Here is a 26,911-nt window from a genome sequence, read left to right as displayed (position 1 = left end):
AGAGAGAAACACCAGGCGATAGGTGAAACTTGGAAGGGGAAGGATGAAGCAGAGAGCTAGGAAGTTGATTGGTCAAAGGGACAGAAGGCCATGGAAGAAAGAAGAAAGGGTGGAGGAGTGGTGGGCAAGGGAGAGGGAGGCGATGGGCAGGCAAGGAAATAACATGAGAGAGGGAAGGGGGATGGGAATGGTGAGGGGCGTGGAGGCATTACTGAAATTTTGAGAAATCGGTGTTCGTGCTGTCAGGTTGGAGACTACCCAAATGGAATATAAAGTGTTGTTCCTCCAACCTAAGTGTGGCCTTATTCCGGCAATGGAGGAGGCCATGGATGGACATATGGGAATGGGAAGTGGAATTAAAATGGGTGGCCACAGGGAGATCTTGCTTGTTCTGGTGGGCGAAACGTAGGTGCTTGGCAAAGCGGTCTCCCAATCCACGTTGGTCTCACTGATATACAAGAGGCCACACTGGGAGCCTCACCGATGTACAAGAGGTCACAGCCTCCAAGTTTCACCGGTTGCCTGGCATTTCTCTCTCCCTCTCCGCACCTTCCAAATCTACTCCTCGGCTTTTTTTTCTCCAGTCCTGCCAAAGGGTTTCGGCCCGAAATGTCGACTGTACTCTTTTCCATAGGTGCTGCCTGGCCTGCTGAGTTCCACCAGCATTTTGTGTGTTGCTCAGATTTCCAGCATCTGCAGATTTTCTCTTGTTTTTAATATGCATTGATTGGTTTTGCTGGAAACATGCCATGTGACTGAGGGAAATGACTCAGAACAACTCCATTCTCAGCTAATTTTCCATCACCTACCACGAGTTATTACACTCATTTCTGCATTGAAGAACAATTTGCAGTAGCCAGTTAGCCCACCAGACCATATGCCTTTGGGATGTGGGATGGCACCGGAGCACCCAGAGGTCACAGGGATGACATGCAAACGCCACACTGACAGCATCAGAATGTCAGGGCTGAACTCTGGTCTCTGGATCTGTGAGACAACAGCTCTACCCGCTGCCCCACTCTGCACTGATAGTTACGTGAGGGAAATGCCTCTGGGCTCTTTGGGTGATTTCCTGGTTGTGCTTTACGACCAAGCCTCCCAGAAATGCACATGCCTGAGATAGAACCAGGCTGAAGGACAGCTTTAACCCAGTCTAGTCAGACTCTTGAACAGACCTCTTGTATGATAAGATGATCTCACACTTCATCCTGTATCTGCAGTGCTCTCTCTCTCTGTAGCTTTCTCACTTTATTCTGCATTGTTGTTCTCTTAGTTTATTCTAGCCCAATGCTCCGTGGAAGGACACGATGTGTGTGAGTGCTATACAAGTCAAGCTTTTTACTGTATCTTGGTACATGTGGCAATAATAAACCAATACCAGGATGTGGGGATGAGGTCTTGGGCCTAACACAGTACGTGAGCCCATTAATTTCAGTGGGGCTTGGTACCTGAAGAATCCTTTTTCTTCACATCTTCACCAGACCAGATGACTGTCCATTGCACTCCCTCCCCACTGCCACAGATGCTGCCTGACCCGCCGAGCTCCTCCAGCAGATTGTTTGTTGCTCCAGATTCCAGCATCTACTGTCTCTTGTGTCTCCATTTTGTAGGCAGAGCTTGTTCAGACCAGCCCGTGTGATGGGATGACCTCCCAATGAGGTCCACGGACCACAGGTTCTCGCTTCAGGGAGCCGGCGGTATCTAGATTGGCTGATGGTTGCACGCAGCCAGTGGTGGCTCGGGGGTCTAGAAGGTGTGACGTGACTTGCTGTGCCTTTTGCAGTGTCCCTGGCGTGCAGCCCTCATGTCTCGGAGCTCTCGCTGAATTCCCAGGCTGGGCCCGGTGTCCTGAACCTCTCCCTGTCTCCCAGCCTCAGCCCGGACGGCAGGACGCACTCGCCATTGACCACGCCCCTGCTGACGGACACCACTTGTGTCAAGGCAGACGAAGAGGAGGAAATGAGGAGGAAGGTAGGACGCTGGTTATCTCAACAACCTAGAAAAACCACTGCACTATGTCCAGTGATTTCACATCTGAGCCACTTCACACCTGCGCCAACCCCATCTCAACCAAACTATGTTATGTACTAAATTAGCGCAGACTTTGGCTATCTGAAATCCATTATTATTTGGAATGAAATTAACTTGAATTTAAAGTACATTGGGAAAGTCAAAGTTGAGTTGATTGTCATGTGCACAGATACACCTGTGCCCACTGGGTAGTATCTGCAAATAGGTGCTGCCTCACGAAGGTAACTGATATCACTCGGAAGAGGGTTAACTAACTGGCCAATCAATATCGAATTTATGGTTAGGCAACCTTAATGTTTTTCTATGAACAAGTTGGGCAGAGATTTATGGTAAGCATGGATAGTTAACTTTAATTTGATAAGGGAACAGCAGAAATTCACCTATTAGCCAGTGCTAATCTCAGCCATAGTTTGCTGAGTCACACTCTAAGTCAGGAACAGTGAGCAGGTTGTTGGTGAGCTTAGTCTCACAGAGATTTCATGGCCTTTATTTTGACCACAAACACAAGAATTCTCAGAGGAAAATCACCAACAAAGATACTTTGATCCACATGGATCAGACACGTGTACGTTTTTTTAGGCCAAGTTTCAGTTCTGAGGGAGCCTTATGCCCAGCACTTGTTGATCTGGGAGGTGTGTGAAACTCCGGGTGACAAAGCCTGATCACACTAATAATGGAAGTTGTTACTCTGACTCTCCCAGCGTTTCCCAGCCGACAAAGCCTACTTTATTGCCAAAGAAGTGTCCACCACCGAACGAACCTACCTGAAGGACCTTGAAGTCATCACAACGGTAGGTGCAAACCAATCACTGGTGCCGTCACTGCACGGTCAGCTCTTCTTTGTGCTGGGCTGGGAGTTACAGGGATATACCATCTATGTCTGTTTGTGTTTATCTGCCTATCCCCTTTCTTAGTGGGTATATTGTGCGTCTGTGGGGTGTTGCATGGTGTGTATGGGGCACCCATGCCCTGTGACTGTATATTTGAAGGCAAGTAGGACAGACCTGGCATCAATGCAAGAAATGTTGGGCTAGTCATTGCCTTTTGATCCCAGTGTATTGAAACAATAATGTGCTACTAGGTTCTGGACAAAGGCAGCGATTATGCAGAATTTAGTATTATTTAAGCTTTTGACAGAACCATCTTGTATAATCTGAAGGCAGAGCTTAAATAAAATAGCGGAAGTTTCCCAATATATTAGTCAGTGATGGTAAATCTGATTCTGATTACAATGCCATGCATTTTTATTCAAATTGCTTTGACTTTTCTGAGAATCATTGCTCCTTCCGATGAATTTAGTGGCATGCAAGATCCAAATTAATGCAAGACAGGAAATTAAATGAATCAGATTCAGTTTGACTCTTTCTCGATGAATTGTTTGTTCTGTTAGAGATGTTGTTCACAAAGGCTAAAATAACTCTCAACCTGTCATATAGTGAATAGAATCCACATCACAAATGCTTTTATACCCCAGTTCAGTGCTGAACTTCGAAGTTTTCTTTTATGCATTTCATTTGCTCCAAGCACATCAAGAATTTGCAAGATGGGAATTAAAACACAACATTGAACAATCCAGGATAGTGCAGATCATTTTGGCTGGCGGGGTGGAGATATGTCTCTACCAAAGGAGGTGTAAGGCACTCCTTCCCTCTGCTAGCCTGCAGGCCATCCTTGGGCAAGGTGTAGCAGCTGGTTAGCCCCCCTCTCTACCATCAGAGTCGTGTGAAGCCATGGGAGCAGGTGGTGCATATCGCGTGTCCTGGTTATGCGACCTCTGACGCCATTGCAGACAATCTCTGAAGGGTACTGATAATGGCTGGGGTCACCCGTCTTGTAAAGACACTGCCCAGAAGAAGGCAATGGCAAACCACTTCTGTAGAAAAAATTGCCAAAAACAATCGTGGTCATGGAAAGACCATGATCAGGATAGATCATCGTCAGGATAGATCTATAGAGTCTCTCAAAAGCAGAGGTGGAGGAGTATGCCTCATGATCAACTCTTCTTGGGGTACAAATATACCAGTGCTGCCCCAATTCTTCTCACCAGAGCTGGAATATCTAGCAGTAAAGAGCCATCCTTTTTACCTACCGTGGGAGTTCTCTGGGGTTATTTTGGTAGCATTTTACATTCCAACTCAGGCCAATGTCAAGCAGGCTAGATATCTAATTCATCTAGATATGTCCATACATGACCTCCTCTACTGCCATGATGAGGCCAAACTCAGGCTGGAGGAGCAACACCTCATCTACCGTCTGGGTAGTCTCCAGCCTGCTGGTATGAACACTGAATTCTCCAATTTCTGGTAATTCCCTCCCTCTCCCCCTTCCCCTATCCCAGGTCCCTCTCTGCCTCTCTCCCCTTTCAACTTTCTGCTTCTTTATCTCTACAGTTCTTTCATGCTTATCCCCTCCCCCTCCCCCCTTTATCTTTCTTCTGATTGGTTTTCCACCTGGCGCCTCTAGGCCCTACCCCCTCCCCTATCTCTATTACTGGACCGGCCCTCTCTCCCCCCCCATTCCCGATGAAGGGTCTCGGCCCTAAACGTTGGCTACTCTTTTCTCACGGATGCTGCCTGACCTGCTGAGTTCTTCTAGCATTGTGTACGTATTCTTTGATCCACAGCATCTGCAGTTGTATTTTTGTGTGTTGTTTTGTGTGCTTTCCAGACAGATTATTCCATGCACAATTACCTTGAGATAATGGACAGAAAGCTGAGTATGTATTCCGGTTACACAGAAAGTGCAATACAGGTAGACAAATAAGGTACAAGAACCACCATGAGGTAGATTGAGAGACCAAGAGTTTAACCATTTATCCTTTAGTATACGGTTCATTTCCTCTCCAGAGACTGAGTTTTGAGAGCCATTACAGACCTGCAAGTTGTTCCTTTTTCAATAATTTCGCAGACTTAGACCTTTGCACATGGCTTCCAGTAGTATGGGAAAAGGATTAAGCTAATTCAACTCCTCATTCACCCATGAACTGACCTGCTTGGAGCCAAGGATGGCCTTGCCCTCCTATGTTAACACAGGAACAACAGAGCTAATTGGGGTGATCCTCGAGAGCATTGATGGGAAGTTGCTGGCTTCTGCGTCCAGGGTAACTTGTGTTGTGGAGATATATGCTTTAAACAAAAAAAAAACTAAAAAATTTAAAATAACTTGAAATTTGATAACTCCTCAACACTACATGTAAAAGGCTCTTCCCCAAATTAGTCTTCAATTCTCCTCGTTGAGTATGTGAGGTTATTCCTTTGTGTCTAGAAGATTTGCTTCAGTTGAGGGTTTTAAGGAGTCAGTGGAGACAGAGAAACTAGTCGGTGATGTCCAGAGCAGGTAGATTGTCAAACTGGAACCCAGCCATTCAGGAATCTCAGATATAAGGAATCAGGATATTAAATATCAAAAATCAGACATCAGGAATCAGGGTGTCAGAAATAAAGATATCTGAGGTTTGGATATTGGGAGTCTTTCAAACACAGGACAGTGGAATCTGGGACTGTTCCACCCAAAATGTTCAATATGTCAAGACTGAGGCTGAACAGTTTATTGCTGGTTCAGGAGATTCAAGGGTATTGAACCCAAACAGGGAGATGGTGATGAGGTCCAGATGAACGAGGATCTAATTGGCCCTACTCCTGACTGTATATCCCCAGAGCGAGGAGAGGAGACAAAGGACAGAGATGGTTTGAAGGAGAAGTTGGATAAACATACCCAGGATGGGGGGGAGGGGTGTTTGAGGGGGCTGCAGGTGGCAGGAGATGGATGAGGCCTGCCAACTTGTTTCTGGGCAGTGTCTGTGTAATGTAACCTCCTCCAGGATGTTACCCAAGGGTCATGTACCCCTCCAGCTCCAATGATTGAGAGGCATCTGATTTCCATTCAGACTCTGTCTGAAACAATAGTTGAGTTGGAACTTGCAAAGGAATATTTTAACTCCGACCCCCTACCGTACCTTCCCTCTCATTCCGTCTTCTCACTGGAGGAACTGGAATTGGTTTATTATTGTGACATGTACCAAAGTACAGGGGAAAGCTTATCTTGCATGCTGTTCATACAGATCAGTTAATTGCACAGAGCACTGAGGAAGAGCTAAGTAAAATAATAACAACGCAGAATAAAGTGCAACAGCTGCAGAGAAAGGGCAGTGCAGATAGACAATAAGGTCAAAGGTTGTATAATGCATTTTATATAATGTATTAAACCATATAAATGAAAGGAAAGGGATTGAAAATTATTTTAGATCTAGCAGCAAGTTTAAGGTGCGATGGTGAAGGTGTCTTAAATATGTTCTTTACTCTCAGTATCAAGTGGAATCTTTGTTACCAGTGGTTGCACTTCACGGTCCATCCTTGACTCTCTCTCTCTCTCTCTCTCTCTCTCTCTCTCTCTCTCAGTCTTTCCAGAGTGCTGTGACCAGAGATGATGTCATGCCGGAACAGCTGAAGACCATGATCTTCTCCAACTTTGAGCCTCTCCACAAGTTTCACACCGGCTTTCTGAGAGAGGTTGAACAAAGGCTCGCTCTGTGGTAAGATGTGTTGCTGGGGTGAGTCCTCTCGCGCGTTTATTGGTAAATCCCGTCCCTGCCCCCCTCTCCCTCCACCCCACCCGTGAGTAACCACAGGTTATTCACAGAGCACTGCTCCTGGGATTTTCTACCTGAGTGAAATTAGGCTACAGAACTCCCCTCACACAGAAAGAAAGAGACATCAGTTGGAGGAGAATAAAATCCTGGAATCTCTATCTCCATTCATACAATAAGGCCATGCAAGTTTAACCCTTTCCCAGGGTCATGGAGTCAGCAATGAGAAGGCTTAGGTTTAAAGTGAGAGGGGCAACATTTAATAGGAGGATGTTTTTACACAAAGGGTGAAATGTATGTGGAATGAGCTGCCAGAGGAAGTGATAGACACAGGTATAATAACCGGTTTAAGACACTTGGACAGGTACATGGGTACGAAAGGTTTAGAGGTATACAGGCCAAAGCAGGCAAATGGGACTAGCTTAGATGGCAGGAAACAATTGGGCTGAATTTCCATCCTGCATCACTCGGTGGGTAAATATAACACTCAAGAAAATGCTGGAGATCTGGAATAAAAATGGAAATGCTGGAGACAGCAAGTTAGCAAGCTTTGTTGGAGAGAGGAGATCCCTGCTCTCGCTACCTGTCATCTTACCGCCTCTCCTCAGGCAACCAATCACCTCTGAATCCTTTCGCACCACTTTATACTGGCCATCTTGCCTCCCCACTCTCAGTGCTAGTGCAGGGTTTCGACCCACAACGTTGACAATTCAACATTCAAGGTAAATTTATCATCAAAGTACATATGTGCCACCATGCTCTACCTTGAGATTCATTTTCTTGCAGGCATTCACAGTAGAATAGAAATACACAAGAAGCAATGGAACACTGCACACAGAGACTGACAGTCAATTTGCAAGAGGAGACAAACTGTAATAAAAAATAAGTAAATAAATAATACTGAGAAGATGAGTTGTAAAGTCTTTGAAAGTGAGGCCATAGGTTGTGGAATCAGCTCAGAGTTGAGATGGGTGAAGTTATTCATGAAAGCTCAGGAGCCTGATGTCTGAAGGGTAATAGCTGTTCCTCAGCCTGGTGGTATGGGACCTGAGCCTCCTGTAAGTCCTTCCTGATGGCAGCAGCAAGAAGAGAGCTGGATGGTAGGAGTCCTCGATGATGGATGCTGCCTCCTTGTAGATGTGCACAGTGACGGGGAAGGCTGTGCCTGCGATGGACTGGTCTGTATCCACCATTTCTCTGTTCACGGCCTTTTGTGTTTCCATACCAGGATGTGACGCAACCAGTCAGGGTACTCTCTCCTCCCACAGCTGCAGTCCAACCTTCTGCGTTCCTCCTGCATCTGCCATCTCTTGCGTCTCCACAAAAAAAGATAGCCATCAGTGTGAGGACCACCTTGACTGTCTTTTCCACTTCTTTTAGTCACATAAACCCTTTGTAGATGATTGTTTGCCGAACAGTCGCCAGTGCACGGGAACAGGAAATCCCCGAACATAAGACCAGCTGCAACGGATGCCTTGTTCTGAAAGGAGTGTGAAAATGTTCTTGGATTTAGATCCAATCGGGAATTAGCCGTAACCCTCAATGCAGATGTGCCTGGTCAACACATTCCAGATATTGTACAGCTGTGGACTAAAGAGCACTTCGGCTTTTGTACAGTAATTGATCAAATTAACAGCACCAAGGTCCCCGTGGTCAGACACTTGGAAGCATATTAATTTATTGGAATATTCTGAGCGACTCCCAGTGCATTGCAAATGATTTGCAAATATTCATCATGAAACTTTAATTGGAAAGCTATTTTTAGCTGCTAAGTTTCAGCTAATGACCATCTTACATCAAAAACATGAACATGATTGAAATGAGTTATCTTCTGAGTTATATTTAAAAATAATATGCAAAGCAATATTATACTTTTGCATAGAAGACAAAATGTTTGTAAATATTCATGCTCCGTTGTGATGAAACAAAGATCCCTTTTAGCAAAAGCTGTTATACATTAGTCACTTCTTTTCCCCTGCTATTTCTTTCCTGTAAACGAATACATTTATATAGCACTTTAACACAGCAAGAACGCTTACAGTGTGCTTCTTAGGAATGTAATCTAAGATTAACATTGAGCCATATCATGGGACCATGGGTCAAAAACATGGGAAGAAGTTGGTTTAAGGGGTGCCTTGATAAACTGGTTTATTATTTTTGTATGGAGCAAGGCACATTGAAAAAAATAGTTCAGCATGACATCCAGACAGGTTAAAACACTACACTGAGGCAGCACAAGGGAAAACAAGATAGAGAACGCAGAGTAAAAGTTACATTTACAGAGGAAGTGCAGTGCAGGGACACAGTAAAGCAGTGACATGGCAGACCGTGAGGTTAAGCGTCTACCTCATCAGACAAGGGGATCTGTTCAATAGTCTTGTAACAGCAGGGTAGAAGCTGTCCTCGAGCCAGGTGGTACGTGCTTACAGGCTTTTATATCTTCTGCCCAATGGGAGAGAGGAGGAGAGAGAATGTCCTCATTAAAGGGTAGGCTCTTTGAATATGTTGGCTGTTTTATTGAGGCAGCGAGCTGCAGTCAAGAGAGGCAGAGGTTTAGGCAGAATTTTAGGCTTACGTGCTGAAAGTACGGATGCTGGTGGTGAGAATTCAATGTGCGGTGGACCCAAAGATTAGAATTGACGATGGATGGCGAGAGGAGGTGACACAGGAAGGAGGACTGGGAACCAAGGAAAATAATGTGATTGGGAATTGGTTAACTGGGAGTCAGTGCAACTGTGTGAGTGTGGGTGTGCTACTGGGATTGATTTGGGACATGGGGAGCAGAGTTTCATAGCCCCACGTGTATTGAGGTAGAATGTGATGGAATTGTCACATCTGGAGTTAACAAAAACAATTAGGCTGAAGCTGAGGTCAAATTGGCCAGGTGATGGTGTTGGAGAAGGTGATGTTAGTGAAGGTGTGGGTAAGAGAGCAGAAACTCAGCTCAGGTTTAAAAGTGCCACCGAAGTCTCATAGAGTTTCAGACTTTAGTTCACCAAGTTAGTTACCAAAACCTCAGTAGGATGCTGGAGTGAGGCTTGGCAGGTCTGTTGCTGACCACTGGATTATTATAGTAAACAATCACAGATAATGAGTACAGGAGCAGAAAAAGCTGCAAATGTTTGGCAAGTTTGTGAAGAGAGAGTGACAGAGTTAATCCCTGATCCCCGATCAGAAAGGCCTTAAATCCCTTTGTTTCTTTCTGCAACAAAGATCCAACCAAATCCTTCAACCAACGCTCTCGTCTGGCTGGGTGAAATCATTCCTAAACCAAACAACTCACTCTTTTGACTCCTGTCACTTGCTACACATCAAAGGGTAGCCATGGGTACTCACATGAACCCTCACTACTCCAATCTCTTTGTTGGCCACATGGAACAGTCCCTGTTCCAATCCTTCACTGCGGCCATTCACCAACTCCTTCTCTGTTTCATTGATGCCTACATTGGTGCTGTCTCCTACACCCCTGTTGAACTCATCGACTTGTTCAGAGTCCCTACTCCACTCTATCGGCAGAGATAATGTCTTAGGTCAACAGGCTCCCAATAAGCTAGAAGAAGATGGAGATGACATAGCGTTAGATTTTCAAGATGGGAAGATGGAGGCTTTCCTATTGTGGGTCGGGAACCACAGATAGGAATGTGATTGGAGGTCGCCTAATTGGGAGTCAGTGCAACTGTGTGGGTGTGCTGGTGGGATTGACTTGGGATATGGGGAGTAGGGGTTAGATATACAGGGATATAGATATACATGCTGCACTCAGGTTGGAGCAACACCTTGTATTCCGTCTGGGTAGCCTCGAACTTCTGGTAACTGGCTCGCCCCCCCCCCCCCCCTTCACCATTCCCCATTCCTGTTTTCCTCTCTCACCTCTTTCCTTACCTGCCCATCACCACCACCACCCACCCACCCCCCACCAGCTTCAGGTGCTTCTCCTCCTTCACTTTCTTTCCCTTCTCCAGCCCTTTATCTCTTTCACCGATCAACGGTTCAACTTCACACCCCCTCTCCCGGTTTCACCTGTCACCTACCACCCTGTACTGATCCCTCCCCTCCCCCAACCGCTCACTCCAACCTCATCCTTTCTTTTTCCAGCCCCGATGGAGGGTCTCATCCGAAGCGTTGTCTCTTTATTCCTTTCTGTAGGTGCTGCCTGGCCTGCTGAGTTCCTCCAGCATTTTGTGCGTGTGCGTGTGTGTGTGTGCGTGTGTGTGTGTGCGTGTGTGTGTGTGCGTGTGTGTGTGTTGCTCTGGATTTCCGTTCCGGCGTCTGCAGATTTTCTCATGTTTGTGGCTTTCCCATCACTGCTTAATTCACCTCATGTATGTTTTATTCCACCGACAGGGAAGGCAGATCCAATGCTCACATTAAAGGCGATTACCAAAGAATTGGAGATGTAATGTTGAAGAATCTTCATTCCATGAAGGTCAGTGCTTGTGTAAACACCAGATGTCGTGTCGTACTTGATTATGCTGTGATTCTAACCTCAGCTCTGACTCTGTGGCTCCCTCTTTGACCTCTGAGCCAGAGGTTCTGGGTACAAGTTTTGCCCCAGAACAGTGATTGTTACAGCCACTGCCTCACAGATACTCAATTCTGATCTCTGGTGCTCTTCATGTGGAGTCTGCACGTTCTACCTGTGGCCACGTGGGTTTCCCCTGGATGCTCCAGCTTCCTCCCACATCCCAAAGATGTGTGAGCTGATTGGTTAGTTGGTCACTGCGAGTTGTGCTGAGTATGTAGGTGAGTGACAGAATCTGGGGGGAGTTAATGGGATGGTGGGGGGGGGGAGATTGAAATGGGTGGTTGATAAACAGAATGGATTTGACAGATTGCACTCTGTTTTTCTGCTGTTTGGGAGTACAGCATTGTAGGAGGTGTGCTCTTCAGTTCAGACCTAAAGCCAAGCCTCACAGCAGCATTTTGAAGGAGAATGGTGGAGAATACTAGCTAATTTTCATCCCTCAGTCCGTGCCAATGAAACACACTGTTCCTGGGAGCACTAAATGGCTGCATTTTCAACGTTACAAGCATAGCATTGGCTGCCTAGCACTTGAAATGGCCAAGGATGTGAAAGGTGCTATTGAAATGCGTCTGTCTTTGCTGTGAGTGTTACTCAGTGTGTCTACATGGAGAAGACAAACACACTCACTGACAGAACAGGAGAACACAACTCGGCCCATTGCGTTAGTGGCAGCCCTTCGGTCAGAGCAACATCGCACTTTACGTTAGGAGGTTCCTCGGCTGTGGGATCCACATCCTGGTCCCTCTGCCTGGAGAGACCATAGCTCTGAGCAGAAGTGTCACCTGCTGACAAAACTGGTATAGGAAATGGATTTGGTTTATTCTTGTCACGTGTACTGAGCTACCGAGAAAAGCTTGTCTTGCGTACTGTCTGTACAGATAATTCATTACACAGCGCATTGAGGTAGAACAAGGTAAAACAATAGCAGAATGCAGAACAAAGTGTTACAATGACAGATAAAGTGCAATGCAGGCAGACAGTAAGGTGGAAGATCACAATGAGGTTGATCGTGAGGTCAAGAATCCATCTTATCATACTAGGGAGCTGTTCACCAGTCTTATAACAGCTGGACAGAGGCTGTACCCAAGTTTGATGGTATGTGTTTTCTGCCTGATGGGAATGTCCGGGGTGGCTGGGGTCTTTGACGTGCCAAGCTGTATCACCTCACTCCCATTTCCTTTTTGCAGCACCTCACCTTCCACCTGCAGAAGCACAGCGAGATCCTGGTGGAGTTGGAGAAGGCCATCCGGAGTTCCCGGAAGCTGGAGGCCATGTGCCGGGAATTTGAGCAGCAGAAGGTGTGCTACCTCCCTCTGAACGTGTTCCTGCTGCGTCCTCTTCACCGGCTGATGCACTATAAGCAGATCCTGGAGAGGCTGTGCAAGCACTACCCGCCCAGTCATGTTGACTTCAGAGATTCGCGGGGTAAGGCAAATGGCAGGGAGACCGCGGACGGCCAGAACAAATACGGACTCCTGGGCAAGGCTCAATGGAACCAAACTGGGGCAACCTATGATGGGTTGGGTTGGAATACAATGGATTGCAATGGATTGGACGAGACTGAACTGGGCTAGATGGGATGGAGCTGAGGTGGTTTCTGCAATGCTAGAATACCTTGGGTTGGCTTGCTTTTGGTTGGGCTAGATGGGAATGGATTGCTAGCTGTTAGACTAGACTGAAGTGGGTTGGATTAGGTTGTGCAGAGCTAGACTAGTTGGCTAGATTGGATTGAGCTGAGAATGTTTGGGAGAGGCTAAACTGAAGTGGGGTTGATTTGTATTGGACTAGATAAGGTGGATTATTTTGTATTGGACTAGACTGGGTTGTATCTTTTTTTGTTGGACCAGTTTGTGTTGGACTATACTGGGTCGGATTGTTTTGTATTGGACAAGACTGGATTGGATTGATTGATGTTGGGCTAGACTGGGTTAGTTAGATCGCTTTGTATTGGACTAGACATGGTGGAATCGGATTGGTTTGTATCGAACTCGATTTGGTGCATTAGTTTGTGTTTGAAAGATTTAGCTGGATTGTTTGTTTTGGACTAGATTGGGTTGGATTAATCTGAGTTAGACGAGCAAATACGATGAAACCTGCAGATGCGGGAAATTCAAACAACACACAAAATGCTGGTGGAACACAGCAGGCCAGCCAGCATCTATAAGGAGACCCTTCCTGACGAAGGGTCTCAGCCCGAAACGTCGACAGTACTTCTCCTTATAGATGCTGCCTGGACTGCTGTGTTCCACAAGCATTTTGTGTGTGTTGTTTGAGTTAGACTAGGTTGGTTTGCATTAGTTTGTGTTGGATCAGATTGGGGTGGATTAGTCTGTGTTGGAATAGATGGGGTTGGATCGGTTTGTGTTGGACCAGATGGGGTTGGATCGGTTTGTGTTGGACTATATTGGGTTGGATCGGTTTGTGTTGGACTTGATTGGGTTGGATCGGTTTGAGTTGGACTAGATGGGGTTGGATCGGTTTGTGTTGGACTAGATGGGGTTGGATCGGTTTGTGTTGGACTAGATGGGGTTAGATTGGTTTGTGTTGGACTAGATGGGGTTGGATCGGTTTGTGTTGGACTAGATTGGGTTGGATCGGTTTGTATTGGACTAGATGGGGTTGGATCGGTTTGTATTGGACTAGATGGGGTTGGATCAGTTTGTATTGGACTAGATGGGGTTCGATCGGTTTGAGTTGGACTAGATTGGGTTGGATCGGTTTGTGTTGGACTAGATGGGGTTGGATCGGTTTGTATTGGACTAGATGGGGTTGGATCGGTTTGAGTTGGACTAGATGGGGTTGGATCGGTTTGTGTTGGACTAGATGGGGTTGGATCGGTTTGTGTTGGACTAGATGGGGTTGGATCGGTTTGTGTTGGACTAGATTGGGTTGGATCGGTTTGTATTGGACTAGATGGGGTTGGATCGGTTTGTATTGGACTAGATGGGGTTGGATCAGTTTGTATTGGACTAGATGGGGTTGGATCGGTTTGAGTTGGACTAGATGGGGTTGGATCGGTTTGTGTTGGACTAGATGCGGTTGGATCGGTTTGTGTTGGACTAGATGGGGTTGGATCGGTTTGTGTTGGACTAGTTGGAGTTGGATTGGTTTGTGTTGGACTAGATGGGGTTGGATCGGTTTGAGTTGGACTAGATGGGGTTGGATCGGTTTGTGTTGGACTAGATGCGGTTGGATCGGTTTGAGTTGGACTAGATGGGGTTGGATCGGTTTGTGTTGGACTAGATGGAGTTGGATCGGTTTGTGTTGGACTAGATGGGGTTGGATCGGTTTGTGCTGGACTTGATTGCGTTGGATCGGTTTGTGTTGGACTAGATGGAGTTGGATTGGTTTGTGTTGGACTTGATTGGGTTGGATTGTTTGAAGAAGCATTTATGCATGATCTCTGGTGTGGATTTGTCCATTTGTGCACAAACACTCGTCCAATGTCCATGTGACTACACACCAACAGATGATTTGGTTACAGCATGTTTGCTGACACAGTTGACTCGATACCATGATATGCCTTTGCTCTTCTTTGTAGAATTTAAAGTCAGTGGAATGGAAACACGATGCTTATATCTATTTATGTGCCTGAAATTGGTATCAGTGTAGGAGCATTGTGACTCTCTGGTAAATTAATGTAAAGTAAGCCTCAGTGAAACAGTGTGCTGTGATTGTACTGGTATTGCTATGGGAAAGATGTTATTAAACTGAAAAGAGTGAAGGAAAGATTTACAAGGCTTTGCCATGACATGAGAGACTGAGGCACAGGAAGAGGTTGAACAGACATTATTTCTTGGTTGGTAGGAAAATGAGAGGTGACCTTATAGAGGTGTATAATATCATGAGGGGCTTAGATAGAATGAATATACTCAGTCTTTTCCCCAGGCCCAGGCAATCAAAAACTACGAGGTATATGTTTAAAGTGAGAGACAGGAAAGATTTAATAGAACCTGAGTGGCAACTTTTTTTATATACAGAAGGAGGTATGTGAAACGATCAAGGGAGGAGATGGTTGATGCAAGTATGATAACAGCTTTTAAACAGACAGGTACATAGACAGGAAATATTTAGAAGGATACAGGCCATAGCCGAGCAGGTAGGACTAGCTTAGATGGGCATCTTGGTCAGCATGGAGCAGTTGAGCCGAAGGGCCTGTTGCACTACTATATGACTCCAGGACTCTGGTAGAAGATCACCCCTCAGAAGAAGTCCACCCAGCTGTCAGTAAAGTGGCACCAGAGCATCCACAAACCACATGTGTACCTGCCCATTGTCTTTTCTCCTGCCTCTCCCCATCCAGCTCCCTCTCTCCCCCTCTCCCCACAAACCACACGTGTATCTGCCCACTGTCTTTTCTCCCCCCTCCCCATCCATCTCCCTCTCTCCCCCTCTCCCCTTCCCTCTCCCCACAAACCACACGTGTATCTGCCCACTGTCTTTTATCCTCTCTCCCCCTCTCCCCTTCCCTCTCCCCACAAACCACACGTGTATCTGCCCACTGTCTTTTCTCCCCCCTCCCCATCCATCTCCCTCTCTCCCCCTCTCCCCTTCCCTCTCCCCACAAACCACACGTGTATCTGCCCACTGTCTTTTCTCCCCCTCCCCATCCATCTCCCTCTCTCCACCTCTCCCCACAAACCACACGTGTATCTGCCCACTGTATTTTCTCCCCCCTTCCCATCCATCTCCCTCTCCCCATCCAGCTCCCTCTCCCCTTCCCTCTCCCCACAAACCACACGTGTATCTGCCCACTGTCTTTTCTCCCCCTCCCCATCCATCTCCCTCTCTCCACCTCTCCCCACAAACCACACGTGTATCTGCCCACTGTATTTTCTCCCCCCTTCCCATCCATCTCCCTCTCTCCCCCTCTCCCCTTCCCTCTCCCCACAAACCACACGTGTATCAGCCCACTGTCTTTTCTCCCCCCTCCCCATCCATCTCCCTCTCTCCCCCTCTCCCCACAAACCACACGTGTATCAGCCCACTGTCTTTTCTCCTCTCTCCCCCTCTCCCCACAAACCACACGTGTACCTGCCCACTGTCTTTTCTCCCCCCTTCCCATCCATCTCCCTCTCTCCCCTCTCCCCACAAACCACACGTGTATCTGCCCACTGTCTTTTCTCCCCCCTTCCCATCCATCTCCCTCTCTCCCCCTCTCCCTCTTCCCCCTCCCCTTCCCCTCCCCCTCCCCCTTCCCCCACTCTTTCCCCTCCATTTTTTTTCAATAAAGATACGTTTACGCATATCTATTTTAAACGGGTAGATTGACGACCAAGATGGAGAGGGTCAGGCTTTGTAGGGATGCTGCCGTTAATGGGATCCGTCTGGGACTGTGCACCAGGAAGCTGCTAGGAGGGAATAGGCATCAGTGGATTGGGAGTCTCAAAGTTCAAAGTAACTTTATTATCAAAGTATGTATATGTTACCATAAACTACCTTGACGTTCAATTTATTACAGGCACTTTAGGGGAAAGAAGCAATAGAATAGAATTTATGTAAAGCTATACATAAACAAAAACTGCCAAATACCGGGTAATCAATGTGCAAAAGAAGACAAACTGTGCAAATAAAAAAGTTGTAAAGAGTCCTTGAAAGTGAGTGTGTAGGTTGTAGTATCAGTTCTGAGTAATTACGAATGGTGCTATCCACACTGGTTCAGAAGCCTAAAGGTTGTAGGGCGATAACTGTCCCTGAACCTGGTGATGTGAGACCCACGGCTTCTGTACCTCCTGCTCACATGGTCGTAGCAAGAAGAGGACATGACCTGGAATGGTGGGGGTCCTTGATGATGGTTGATGCTAGTAATACACACAAGATGTTGGAGGAACTCAGCAGGCCAGGCAGCACCTATGAAAAGAGTACAGTCGACGTCTCAGCCCGAAACGTTGACCGTTTACTCCTTTCCATAGATGCTGCCTGGCCTGCTGAGTTCCTCCGGCATTTTGTGTGTGTTGCTTGGTTCCAGCATCGGCAGATTTTCCCGTGTTTGTGATGGATACTGCTTTCATGTGGCAATGCTCAATGGTGGGGAGGGTCTTGCCTGTGATGTCCTGGGCTGATTCCACCATTTTATGGACCCTTTTCCATTCCTGGGCAGTGGTGGCTCCATACCAGGAGATGGCACAGCCAGTGAGGATTCCCCCCACGATGCAGTGGCACAAACCTGGGAGATAAGATGAGGGAAGTTTAATTATTGCAAGCACGGTAGCAATGATCATAATTAAGGTTCAGTATGTGAAGCTGGTTTAGCTCAGTATATTCACAGTGTAGAGATATTGTTCAGGGAGCAATTTCATTGCGAAGTGTCTATAAATAACTGCGTTTTTAATGATGTTTATTTGGCCATCTGGTGTTTTGCAAAAATTTCACTGAGCAGTTTTGGAGGTCTGACTGATCAGGAGGTTGAAACTCCCTGAATGGGATTAATTTCTGCTCAGATTTGTTTGCCTAATTGCAAATTTGAATCTTTCCACCAGCCTGAGGGATAGATTGCAATCACTTGTGTTATATCCTTGACGTGTTCTGGAGCAGCAACTTGCGTCAGTCCACTACTGAGTTGTCTCCAGGTGTAACACTGTTTTATTCTGCATCTCGGCTGCCCGCTCCAACGGCAGATCAGAGACCATAACGCTCTACTGACAGGATCAAAGAGTGGCTTTTAAAAAATTTAAATAAACCTTCTCTTTGCATGTCAGTCTTTTTTTAAAAAATAATTTAATTTGTTTTTTAGTCGTGTAAGGGATGCAAATGCAGCTGAGAAAATGAGTGGAATTTGAATAGTTTTCCTGAAGCAGCAGGTTTGATTGAACCTTGTGCCAGAGGTCACAATCAGAAAGAGGCTTTTTATCACTCACTCTGTGTGTGGTGAAGTTTGTTGTTTTGCGGCAGTGTAAGACATATTACTATATGTCTACTATAAGATTACTATAAGTTACAATAAGAAGGAAAACCCCATGGGCTTCTACAGATATATTAATGATAGATAGCAAGGGACAAAGTTAGTCCACTTGAAGATTAGCGTGGCCATCGATACATGGAACCGAAAGAGATGGGGGAGACCGTAAATGGATTTTTTTTGCATCTGTAGTTACTCGGGGGATGGACACAGAATCTGTAGAACTGAGGTCCAAAAATAGTATCTGTATTCCAAAAGAAGAGGCGTTTCCTGTCTTGAGGCAAGTGGGGTGCAACGGTCTCCAGGGCCTGACAAAGTGTCTCCTTATGCTAATGTAGAAATTGCAGGCGCCCTGGCAGAGGAATTTAAAACGTCACTACCCGCAGGTGAGGTGCTGTAGGCTGGTTAATGTTTCATGGTTCAAGGAAGGTTGTAAGAATAAGACAGGAAATTGCTGGCCAGTGAGCCTGATGCCAGTAGTGGGTAAGTTATTCTAAGGGTCAGGATATTAAGTGTTTGGATAGACAGATACTGATTAGGGTTAGTCAACCTGGCTTGGTATGTAGTAGGCTGTGTCTAACCAATCTTCTAGAAATTTTCAAGGTGGTTACCAGGAAGGTTCATGAGAGCAAGGCAGTGGTCACTGTCTAGGACGGCTTTAGCAAGTCCCATGTTGGAGGCTTGTCCAGAAGGTTCAGTCGCTTTGCATTCAGGATGAGGTAATAGATTGGTTTAGTGGCAGAAGTCAAAGAGTGGTTGTAGGTGTTTGCCTCTCTGACGGGGAGGGGGCGGGACTTGAGGCGTGCCACAGGGATCGGTCGGTGCTGGATCCATTGTTTGTCATTTATGTAAATGATTAGATAACAATCTGTTAACCAGGTCAGTAGGTCTGCAGATGACAGCAAGACTGGAGGCATAATGGACAGTGAGAAAGACTATCAAAGCTTTCAGCGGTATCTGGACCAGTTGAAAGACGGCAGATGGAATTTAATGCAGACAAGTGTGGTGGTGCATTTTGAAAGACAAACCCAAGGATGACATACACAGTGAACGGTAGAGCACTGAAGAGTGTGGTAGAACCAAGGGATGTAGGAATTTGTCTTCTTTTACCTGTTACACCACTGGAGTTTAGGGCAGCAGTGAAGGTTCTCCATCTCAGGCAGCGTTCACTGCTTCCTTTCATCGTGTCGGTAGCTTCCTCTCCGTTTGCCATCAGCCATACAAGTCCCAGGTGGAGATTCAGGAGTACTGTTGCACTCAGATGTAGAAGGATTCTTCCTTACCGTTTCTGTAACAGTTTTGTTTAACCAGTCAGGGTTGTTAGCCCTCAGCTGAACCCCCAAACCTGGAGGATTGGTGGACCACCCTTAGTCAGGCCTTTACCCTTTGACCTGTTTGGCATGGGTGACCCTACCAAGAGCCAAAGCATAAAGCCCTGACTCTAGCCAGCATAGTTCTCTGGGTCATTGAGGCACACAAGCCTGCAAACCACAACAAGGTCCTCATGGAGGGTTCCAGGAATATAGATCCTTAATTCCTTGAAAGTGGTGTCACAGGTAGATTGGGTGGTAAAGAGAGATTTTGGCTCATGAGTTCATGGACCATTCAGAAATCTGATGCATGAGGGGACAAAGTTGTTTCTGAATCAGTGAGTGTGAGATTTCAGGCTCCTGTACCACCTCCTTGATGCTAGTAATGAGAAGAGGGCATGTCCCAGATAGTGAGGGTCCTAAATGATGGTTGCCATTCCCTCCTGGACCACATTGGCTCCTAGTTAAAGAAAACCTTGATCTTATTGACCTCCCTCTCTGTGTTCTCTGCCTTCCTGGCCTCCTCTGGCCCTATAAACCTCTGAGATCCAAGCTTCTGGAAATTTCCACTGCTGCCCCAACAGTGGTCGTTCCTCCAGCTGACTGATTCCTCTCTGGAATTCCCTCCACCTCTCTCTCCTCTTGCAACCCTCCATCAAACCAATCTCTTCCGATCCCGACCAAAGTTGGCTGTAAAATGTGGTTCTGTGACGCTCCAGTGAAGAATCCTGAGATTTTGTTTCTGTGTGTGTAGGTGCTATGTAATTGCAGGTTGTTGCAAGAAGTGATCTGCTATTGCAGAACCTGAGCATCCAGAGACCAGACCACAAACTTTAATTACCTTTGGTTGGTAATGAAGGGTTTTGCTTCATCTTGTAGCATGTGGCTGTCTCCCACAGTGAGTGAGTGTGTGGCGCACTTCTCACCTCGTGCAGATAGAGTGTAATGCTCCTGCAAGACACTATGGACACGACATCAGAAATCGGATCTGCAGACCATTTTGCCCAACGTTCCTGCTTCCATTTGATGGTTGCCTCTGTTATGTACTCCTGCCTATTCCCCACAACCCGTGACTCCACCGTAACCAGGATCGATCGCCACTTTCCCTGTGTTCATGACTCCGCCTCTAAAAGGTGGTGAGTCACAGGAACGAAGAGCTTAGCATCTGAGGATGTACAGCATCTTCAGGCCTGTACTCAGTGGTGTTCAGAAGGATGAGGAGGAATCTCATTGAAAGCCTCTGGTTACTGAAAGGCCTGCATAGAGTGGATGTTTCCAATAGGTAAGGTTAGGACCCATGGGGAAGCCCACGAGTCAAGGATATCCATTTAGAACAGACATGAGGAGGGATTTCTTTAGCTAGAGCGTGGTGAAGCTATGGAATTCATTGTCACAGAGGCCAAATCATTGCTAGTATTTAAGGCAGAGATTAATAGGTTAAGGAGGGTTAAGGATTATGAGAAGACTGGGGTTGAGAAAAAATGTCAGCCATGATTGAATCAGGGAAAAGATATGTCAAATCTGCTCCTATATTTTATGGTCTTATGAGTTGAGCACCTACTGAGGGAACTTTCTGCCGATATTAGTCTCATTTAGGTGATTTCTTATTCTGGAACTGTGCCCTCTTGGTTTAAACACTCCTCAAATCTATTCTGTAAAGCCCCCACCCTCAAAACCTTAAATGTCTCGATAAGATTGCCTCTCCCGTGAGTACAAACCTCTCTTTAAGTGTCACCAGCTTCATACCCAGGAGCCAACCTGATGAATCTCCAGTGCAAGACCACCCTCCCTGAAGCACAGGGAGCTAAACTGTACATAGTTCTCCACGAGTGGTCCCATCATTGTCCTGTGCTGCACAACATAGAAAAGTTTCTCTTATTCTGATCCCCTTTATGACCGTGGACAAGATCTCCCCCCCCCCCCTACGTTGGTAGTATCTATGGGAGGTGCTGCCTCAAGGAGGCAACACTTATTACCAAAGGTCCCCATCGAGCAGGAGTACAGAAACCTGAAGTCCTACACCACCGAGTACAGGAACAGCTACTCCCCTTCAGCCATTCGGTTTTTGAGCCAAGCAGCGCAGAGCACGATGACCACTGACTGTGTTTCTGTTTAATCTATTGGTAATCTGTCGTGTATAATTTATGTCTAATTATGCTTTTCTTTTGATGTCATGACTTTGATGCTCTGTGCCTGTTTTTCGTTGCACCTGTGCATACTTGTAAAGCTGATACGACATGGACATTTAAAAGACTCTTAGATAGGCACATGGATGGAAGGAAATTAAGAGTTGTGAGCTGTGTCGGAAGAAAGGCTGAGATTCACTGTGGAGTAGGTTTGTCTAGGTCGGTACAACATTATGGGCTGAGAGGCCTGTACAGTGTTTCTATGTACTTAATGTACTGTGCCTAGACAATCAAATTGATTTCCAATTGCTTTCCTCGTCACCACTTGTGCCTCACGAGGATGGAATTCTGTAGTTGCTGTGCATTTGAACAGCACTCTGTCTTCTGTTCCTTGTCTCAGCCCTACTGTGTAATCCAGCTGCCAGTTCTTTGCCCTCTTGTGAGATTGCTGTGCAGTATCATAGCTGGATGGTTTTGCACCATATAAGTTCATCGAGGAAGAAATTTACTCTTGGTCTGGAGTGGCAAATGCATGATGTGGTCAGCTTCTATAGGACCAGATTCTGGAAGGGGGCGTGAGATGTGCAGCTGCAGTGCTTGCTGATCACCACAAGGTGGCAGGCAATGCACATTCCACCAAGCATCGCGTTGCTGAGGTTAAACCGAAATCACAATGAGGTTTGTAATTGCTGATGTATGTCTTGGAACTTGTTCCGCAGCAGCAGCACATTGCAAAACATAAACATTTCTATAAATTACACAATAAATAGCTCAAAAACAGGACCGTTCAGAAATCTGATGGCAGAGGGGAAAAGCTGCTTCTCAGTCCAGGAGTGCCCTTCTCAGGTTCCGGTACCTCCTCCCTGATGGTAGTAATGAAAAGAGGGCATCCTGGATGGAGAGGGTCCTCAGTGATAGATGTCGCCTCTCGGAGATGTCCTCAGTAGCAAGGAAGGTGGTGCCTGTGAAGGAGTCGGCCCTCTGCAGCCTCTTGCAATGCTGCATATTGGAGTTGCACCAATTAATGTTTAGAGATCATTAAGTGTAATTAGACAGCATATATGGAATGCACATATATTTCACATTTAGAGACTCCGAATCTTCAGAAATCTGAAAGTTCTTTGGTGTCAAAGGGATACCCCTTAAAGAAGAAGTGTGAATTAAGTTTTATGTTCCTGGGCACTTTAGCTACTCTTTCCCGTTGACTACTGCACACAGGAGACCTGTTCTTACAGAGCCCTTCAGGCGTTCCTCCGTTCCTGCAGACAGAAAGTTGTGGGTTCAATTCCTGCCTAGATGACTGGTAATTTTATAGACGTGACTGAACCATAATCTTCGTTGGATTTTGGAATAATGAGGTGGGATCTTAATGAAACATACTGCATATTGAAAGGCCTAGATAGAGTGGACATACAGAAGATGTGTCCTTTAGTGGGAGAGTCTAGGACCAGAGGGCACAATCTCAGAATAGAAGGATGTCCCTTTAGAGCAGAGATGAGGAGAAACTTCTTAAGCCAGAGTGTGGTGAATGTGTGGAATATATTGCCACAGACTCTGAAGGCCAAGTTATTGTGTATATTTAAGACCAGAAGCCACGGGAGCAGAATTAGGCCATCCAGCCCATCGAGTCTGCATCACCATTCCATCATGGCTGATTTATTGTCCCTTTTAACTGCATTCTCCTGCCTTCTCACTGTAACCTTTTATGCCCTGACTAATCAAGAACCAATCATCTTCCACTTTAAATATACCTAATGACTTGGCTTCTTTGACGACTCTCTGGTAAAAGAAATCCCTCTTTATCTCTGTTCTACATGACGTCTTTCTATTCTGAAGCTATGCCCTCTGATCCTAGACTCCCCGTTATGGGAAACATCCTCTCCACATCCACTCTATCTTGGCCTTTGAATATTCAGTCAGATCCACCCTAGATAGATAGATAGATAGATACTTTATTCATCCCCATGGGGAAATTCAACTTTTTTTCCAATGTCCCGTACACTTGTTGTAGCAAAACTAATTACATACAATACTTAACTCAGTAAAATATGATAAAAATATGATATGCATCTAAATCACTATCTCAAAAAGCATTAATAATAGCTTTAAAAAGTTCTTAAGTCCTGGCGGTAGAATTGTAAAGCCTAATGGCATTGGGGAGTATTGACCTCTTCATCCTGTCTGAGGAGCATTGCATCGATAGTAACCTGTCGCTGAAACTGCTTCTCTGTCTCTGGATGGTGCTATGTAGAGGATGTTCAGAGTTATCCATAATTGACCGTAGCCTACTCAGCGCCCTTCGCTCAGCTACCGATGTTAAACCCTCCAGTACTTTGCCCACGACAGAGCCCGCCTTCCTTACCAGCTTATTAAGACGTGAGGCGTCCCTCTTCTTAATGCTTCCTCCCCAACACGCCACCACAAAGAAGAGGGCGCTCTCCACAACTGACCTATAGAACATCTTCAGCATCTCACTACAGACATTGAATGACGCCAACCTTCTTAGGAAGTACAGTCGACTCTGTGCCTTCCTGCACAAGGCATCTGTGTTGGCAGTCCAGCCTAGCTTCTCGTCTAACTGTACTCCCAGATACTTGTAGGTCTTAACCTGCTCCACACATTCTCCATTAATGATCACTGGCTCCATATGAGGCCTAGATCTCCTAAAGTCCACCACCATCTCCTTGGTCTTGGTGATATTGAGACGCAGGTAGTTTGAGTTGCACCATATCACAAAGTCCTGTATCAGTTTCCTATACTCCTCCTCCTGTCCATTCCTGACACACCCCACTATGGCCGTGTCATCAGCGAACTTCTGCACATGGCAGGACTCCGAGTTATATTGGAAGTCTGATGTGTACAGGGTGAACAGGACCGGAGAGAGTACGGTTCCCTGCGGCGCCCCTGTGCTGCTGACCACCGTGTCAGACCTACAGTCTCCCAACCGCACACACTGAGGTCTATCTGTCAAGTAGTCCACTATCCAATCCATCATGTGAGAGTCTACTCCCATCTCCGTTAGTTTGTGCCTTAAGATCTTGGGCTGGATGGTGTTAAAGGCACTAGAGAAGTCAAGGAATGTAATCCTCACAGCACAACTGACCCCCTCTAGGTGAGAGAGTGATTTGTGCAGCAAATACGTGATAGCATCCTCCACTCCCACCTTCTCCTTATACGCAAACTGAAGAGGATCCTGGGCGTGCCTGGTTTGTGGCCTCAGATTCTGTATTATCAGCCGCTCCATGGTCTTCATAACGTGCGACGTCAAGGCAACAGGTCTGAAGTCATTCAACTCCTTTGGTTGTGGTTTCTTTGGTACCGGGACAATACAGGATGTTTTCCACTGTCTGGGTACTCTTCTCTGCTCCAGGCTCATGTTGAAGATGCGCTGTAGTGGTTCTCCCAGCTCAGTCGCACAGGCCCTCAATAATCGTGGGGAAACTCCATCCGGTCCAGCCGCCTTGCTGGTACAGATCTTCCTCAGTTGACCTTCCACCTGTGCAGCCGTAATCCTGGGCGTGGGCAAGGTCTCCTGTGAGTGGCTATTTTCCTGTGAGGGAAGTAAGCCTGGTGTGGATTTCTGCGGTGAGGATGAGATTGAGCTGTCGAACCTGTTGAAGAAGTTGTTCAGCTGGTTCGCTTTCTCCACATCTCCACTTATGTTCGCCCCCCGCTTTGCACCGCATCCGGTGATGATCTTCATCCCATCACACACCTATCCTTCTAAGCTCCAATGAGTACAGGCAGGCCCAGAGATATCAAACACTGCTGATACATTAACCCTTTCATTCCTGGCATCATTCTTGTGAACCTTCTCCAGACCGTCTCCAATGTCAGCACATGTGTTTACAACCAGAAACTATACAAAGGGTTAGTTGGAAGTTTACTTACATTATTTTTGATCTTACAAAATGTGTTTAGAAAGTGAGATTAGCGAAAATGAGATCTCCTGCCCAGGACATTGAGTATCTATCGCACCTCTCAAACTGCAGGGTAAATATTATGATCACTCGCCCCTAAGGGTTCCTTTACCTTAAGCTCCCTAATCAAATCTGATTCGTTACACAACACCCAATCCAGAATTGCCTTTCCCCTGGTAGATTCAACCACAAGCTGCTCTTAAAAAGCCATCTCCTAGGCATTCTACAAATTCCATCTCTTGGGATTCAGCACCAACCTGATCTTCCCAATCTACCTGCGTATTGAAATCCCCCATGAGTATTGTAACATTGCCCTTTTGACATGCATTTCTATCTCCCGTTGTAATTTGTACCCCTCATCCTGGCTGCTGTTCGGACACGGGTATATAATTCCCATCAGGGTTCATTTTAACCCTTGTAGTTTCTTCACTCTACCCACAAGGACGCTCCATCTTCTGATTATATTTCACGTCTTCCTAAGGATTTGATTTCATTTTTAACCAACAGAACTACCCCACCCCCTCTGCTTACCTGTCTGTCCTTTTGAGGCAACGTGTATCTTCAGATGTTAAGCTCCCAAATATAATCTTCTTTCAGCCATGACTCAGTGATGCTGACAATGTTAAGACTGCCAATCTCTAACTGCTCTGCAAGATAATTTATCTTATTCCATATACTGAATACATTCAAATATAACACCTTCAGTCCTGTATTCATCACCTTTTTTGATTTTGCTCCCACGTTACACTTCAACTCATCCCACTGGCTGCAATGTTGTCCTGTCATCTGCCTGTCCTTCCTCACAGCCTCACTACACACTGCATCTAATTGTATAGCGTCAGCCCCACCCTCAGCCCTGTCACTCCGGTGCCAATCCCCTCCCGGCTTAGTTTCCGCCCTCCCCAGCAGCTCAAGTGAACACCCACAAGGTTCAGCTGTAACCCGTTCCCTTTGTGCTGGTCATACCTTCCCCAGGAGAGATCGCAACGATCCAGAAATCTGAAACCCTGCCTACTGCAAACATTCATCTGCCAGATCGTCCTACTCTCGGCACGTGGCCCAGGCAGCAACCTAGAAGTTACTACCCTGTTTTTCAGCTTTCTACCTAATTCCCTATGTTCTCTCTTCAGGATCTCCTCCCTTTTCCTACTTTGGTATCAGTATGTACCAGACTTCCTGCTGCACAATCTCCCCCTTTAGAGTACCATGGACCTGGTTTGAGACTTCCCTGACCTTTGCACCTGGGAGACAACGTACCATCAGGGTGTTTCTTCCATGTCCATAGAATCTGATTTCTACTCCTCTAACTGCAGTCCCCTCTCTCTCCTCCCACCTCCCCTTCAGAGCCACAAACCCAGACTCTGTGCTAGAGGCCTGAACACTTTGGGTTCCTCTTTAAAGCAGGAGTTGATTGGTTCTTGATGAGTAAGGGTGTCAAAGGTTGTGGGGAGAAGGCTGGAGAGTGGAGTTGAGAGGGATAATAAATCAGCCATGACCAGATGGTAGAGCAGACTCG

General features: G+C 46.3%; 1 protein-coding gene across 5 annotated transcripts in view; it reads left to right on the top strand.

Annotated features, from left to right (window-relative positions):
- Positions 1-26,911, top strand: part of farp1 (FERM, RhoGEF (ARHGEF) and pleckstrin domain protein 1 (chondrocyte-derived)) — a 247,713-nt gene that overhangs the window by 185,580 nt on the left and 35,222 nt on the right. For all 5 annotated transcript variants that reach the window (XM_073028410.1, XM_073028391.1, XM_073028373.1 and 2 more), the window contains exons 14-18: positions 1,784-1,971; positions 2,733-2,822; positions 6,429-6,562; positions 10,961-11,042; positions 12,329-12,566. In XM_073028410.1, coding sequence (XP_072884511.1) covers positions 1,784-1,971; positions 2,733-2,822; positions 6,429-6,562; positions 10,961-11,042; positions 12,329-12,566 — 732 coding nt within the window. The remainder of the gene's footprint in view (positions 1-1,783; positions 1,972-2,732; positions 2,823-6,428; positions 6,563-10,960; positions 11,043-12,328; positions 12,567-26,911) is intronic.

Source organism: Hemitrygon akajei, chromosome 2 (assembly GCF_048418815.1).
Source record: "Hemitrygon akajei chromosome 2, sHemAka1.3, whole genome shotgun sequence".
Classification (NCBI taxonomy): Eukaryota; Metazoa; Chordata; class Chondrichthyes; order Myliobatiformes; family Dasyatidae; genus Hemitrygon; species Hemitrygon akajei.
Note: the sequence above shows the minus strand (reverse complement) of the source record. Positions and strands in the feature narration are given on the sequence as shown.